This window comes from Pan paniscus, chromosome 13 (assembly GCF_029289425.2).
Source record: "Pan paniscus chromosome 13, NHGRI_mPanPan1-v2.0_pri, whole genome shotgun sequence".
In the NCBI taxonomy this organism is placed as follows: domain Eukaryota; kingdom Metazoa; phylum Chordata; class Mammalia; order Primates; family Hominidae; genus Pan; species Pan paniscus.
The window spans coordinates 130,210,213-130,213,651 of record NC_073262.2 but is presented as its reverse complement, the minus strand read 5'-3'; the positions used below and the strand labels follow the sequence as shown (position 1 = coordinate 130,213,651).

At 46.3% G+C, this 3,439-nt stretch overlaps 1 protein-coding gene across 1 annotated transcript; it reads right to left on the bottom strand.

Annotated features, from left to right (window-relative positions):
• Positions 1–579: 579 nt before the first annotated feature.
• On the bottom strand, positions 580–1,297 carry LOC129397356 (small cysteine and glycine repeat-containing protein 1). The gene has a single exon (XM_055109442.2). It carries the CDS (start codon positions 1,259–1,261, stop codon positions 983–985), a length of 279 nt encoding a protein of 92 aa, XP_054965417.1. The 5' UTR covers positions 1,262–1,297; the 3' UTR covers positions 580–982.
• Positions 1,298–3,439: the final 2,142 nt, after the last annotated feature.

The following is a 3,439-nucleotide window of genomic DNA, read 5'->3' as shown; positions in this document are numbered from 1 at the left end:
TGTTGTCACAGTTCATTGCAGCCTCAGCCTCCTGAGATCAAGCGATCCTCCTGCCTCAGCCTCCCAATTAGCTGATACTATAGGAGCACTTCACCATACCCAGCTAACATTTTGGGTTTTTTTTCAGAGATGAGGTCTCCTATATTGCCCAGGCTGGTCTCGAACAACGGGTCTCAAAGGATCTGCCCATCTTGGGCTCCCAAAGTGCTGGGACTACAGACATGAGCCACTACACCCAGCCTCCTAGATAAATTTCAAGGAGAAACAGAGACCTATCACCACCATCAATTCGCACCACCCTCATCCCACCCTAGAAAATCCTTGGGAGAGTCCGAGTACACAGACCCCACAGGTAAGACATCATGTCAGAGCAGCAGCACAGGGAGCTCTGTGCCTCTCTGATCAACAGCTACAAGTTCAGCGGCTGGGCCCACGGCCAGCTTCAGGAGGTTGCAGGAGTGTGAGGGCCAGAACTGGACTCACAGCACAGGGATGGATAAGCCGACGAAGGAACCGATTAAAAAAAAATGACTAATGAAGAGATTTTTGTGACATACCAAGTCATTTTATTGGGAAATTTTAAAGAGCAAATATAGACAAAAGCAATGGAAAAGATTGCACACAGGCAGTGAACAGAAAAATGGTGAAATCCAGGACTGACTATTTAGGAAAGATTGAACATTACAAAATAATAAAATACTAAGTTTCCTGGTTGGCTCTGACTTTATCTGGTTATCACCAGCTGCTCGGTTGCCTGTTTGTTTCACATTGTGTGGTCTGGGCAAGTTTGTGCCGTGTGTGGGCAAAGGAAGATCCCAGAAGGACAAAGCACAAGGCACATGAGGCAGAAGCCAAGGGGATCTGCTGGTGACAGATAGGTTAGAAAAAGGATTAGACAGAATGGGGTTAAGCAGAGCCTTGCCAGCAGGAGACAGCGAGGGTTCCCACAGCTCCTGGGCAGGGGTGGAACCAGGCCGGCCACCTAGCAGCAGCATTGCTTCTGGCAGCAGCATTTCTGCTGGCAACAGCCCTTCCCACAGCCACAGCCACATGAGCTGCAGGTGCGGCGGCAGCAGCAGATCACAGGAGTGCTGCAGCAGCCTCCACAGCAGCCGCGGCAGCAGGGGCAGCAGCTGGAGCAGCAGCCCACCCGGTAGCACCTGCAGGTGGTGCAGCTGCCACAGCCACCACCACAGCCACCACCGCAGCCACCACAGCGGCCACCGCAGCCACCACAACCTCCACAACCACAGCAACCCATGGTGTCAGTAGAGAGGACTCAGGTGAAGTGAGGAGAGAGGACTCAGGAGAGGTGAGGAGGTCTGATGCCTCCTTCTGCTGGGGGAGGCCCTTAGGTACCAACTCTGGGGAGAGGAGAGGGAAGACACATGACCACTTCCTTGTTATTGTTTATTTCAGTTTCCACAGGGAAACCTCCTGTTTATGTCCCTATTAGGCACCTTTCATCTCATTAAGTCACTTATCTTCAGTTCAGCTAAATTAACTTCTGTTCCATCCAGTGGGAATATTCAGCCAAGGACCTATCCCTATTTTCAAATACAGCCAGTCTTGAATAGATGAGCCAGAGAGATATAGCTGTCATTGATGGTTTCCTTGCTTACTAATATTTTCCCAGGAGAATCATATATTTCCCTTGACATCTCTCCAGAAAAAATTCCTAGGGTTTACTTGAGTAGGAGAAGGAGAACACAGAAGCTAACATAAAGGAAGTTCCCAATCTTTGCTATTTTCTATCACTGGTCTGGAAGTCACAATTCAAAGAGGCCACCTGCATCTAGGTTAGTGGCTATGTCTGATTATTCTACCTGGGAGAGCCCTCAGTACACACAGTGAGCTCATTTAAGGAATTATCAAGATCAGCCTCATTAGAGAAGCCCACAGCCCTCAGATCCGGTTTCAGTACCTTCTGGTCCTCGGGTTTCTGCCTCCTAATGAATTCTTCTCGCACGAGTCACACTTTGTAGGTCCCACCTTAATGACAGAGCTGGCAGCAAGGCAACCCCAAAGTAAGGGTCCAGAGGCCCCAGGAAGCTCCACCGTCCCCAGAGATGCCCTCATCTGGCCTTGCAATGCTGCTCAGAACTCAGGACGAAGGGGACTAATCAATGTCAGGCTTCCCAAAACACATTTGGTAGAAGATTCGTTCCACAGGACATTAAAAGGCAACACACAAAAAAGGTTTATTTTTGAGAAATAATGAGTTTAAATAAAGCCAGACAGTCTTTTTGACTCTGTCCTCAGTGGCTTGCCTTTGTCACGTGCTCTGTGACTCTCTAAGTGGGAGGGGGAGTGCCGCACTCCACACCCCTCACCCCGCCCCGAACTTCCTTTCAGTCTGGAAAGCAAGGCTTTCATTTACTTCTCAGGTGTGGAGTCCCAGGACGTCCTACGTTCAGATTTTAATGGTGGATTTGGAAAAGCACATTCACACATTGACCAAAGAGAAGAGAAAGGTTAGAGCAGTGGTTCTCAAACTTATTACTCTCGGGATCCCTATGTTCCTAAAAAGTATTGACAACTCCAAATTGTCCTTGTTATACGGCTTAAATCTATAGATATTTATTGCATTCTAAATTAACACTGAGACTTTTAAAAAGTTTATTAATTCATTTAAAAATAATATAAGCCCATTACATGATCACATACACAATACATTTTGGAAAAAAACCTCCATTTTCCAAAATAAAAAAGAATTAATGAGTACAGTGGCCATTATTTTATATTTTTGCCAATCTCTTTAATGTCTGCCTTGATCAAAGACAGCTGGATTCTCATTCTCTTTCTGTGATGAATCTATTATCCTACAGTGTTTTGGCTGGAGTAAAAATCCAGCCTGACACAGATATGCAGTTGGAAAAAGGAGGAGTATCTTAATAAGCTCAGGGCCTCCAGAGGTCCTTAGATCACACTTTGAAGACTGCCAGAGCAGAGACTTGGAAAGATTTTGGTCCTTGAGGAAACAAACTACTTTAAAATAGTCCCTATTATTAACTATGACCTCATGAAGTATAAATCCTTATACATGGTCAGTATATGGTATAATGATGTTAACACAATTTTATGAAATTTTTGTGCTTCTGTATTTTAAAAGCTATCTTGTGCTGCTCTATATTCTAATGTTCAACATTTCTTTCCTACTCAACAATTCAGACTCACTAGTATGGCATTAAAATGCCCTCAACAATCCAGCTTCAGGCCAGGTGCGGTGGCTCATGCCTGTAATCCTAACACTTTGGGAGGCCGAGGCAGGCGGATCACTTAAAGACAGGAGTTTGAGACCAGCCTGGCCAACATGGTGAAACCCCGTCTCTACCAAAAATACAAAAATTAGCCCTGCGTGGTGGTGCAGTCCTGTAGTCCCAGCTAGTCGAGAGGCTAAGGCAGGAGAATCGCTTGAGCCTGGGAGGCAGAGGTTGCA

Coding starts and splice junctions, on each gene's coding strand:
- LOC129397356 (XM_055109442.2), bottom strand. CDS start 1,261: ATGGGTTGCTGTGGTTGTGGAGGTTGTGGTGGCTGCGGTGGCCGCTGT.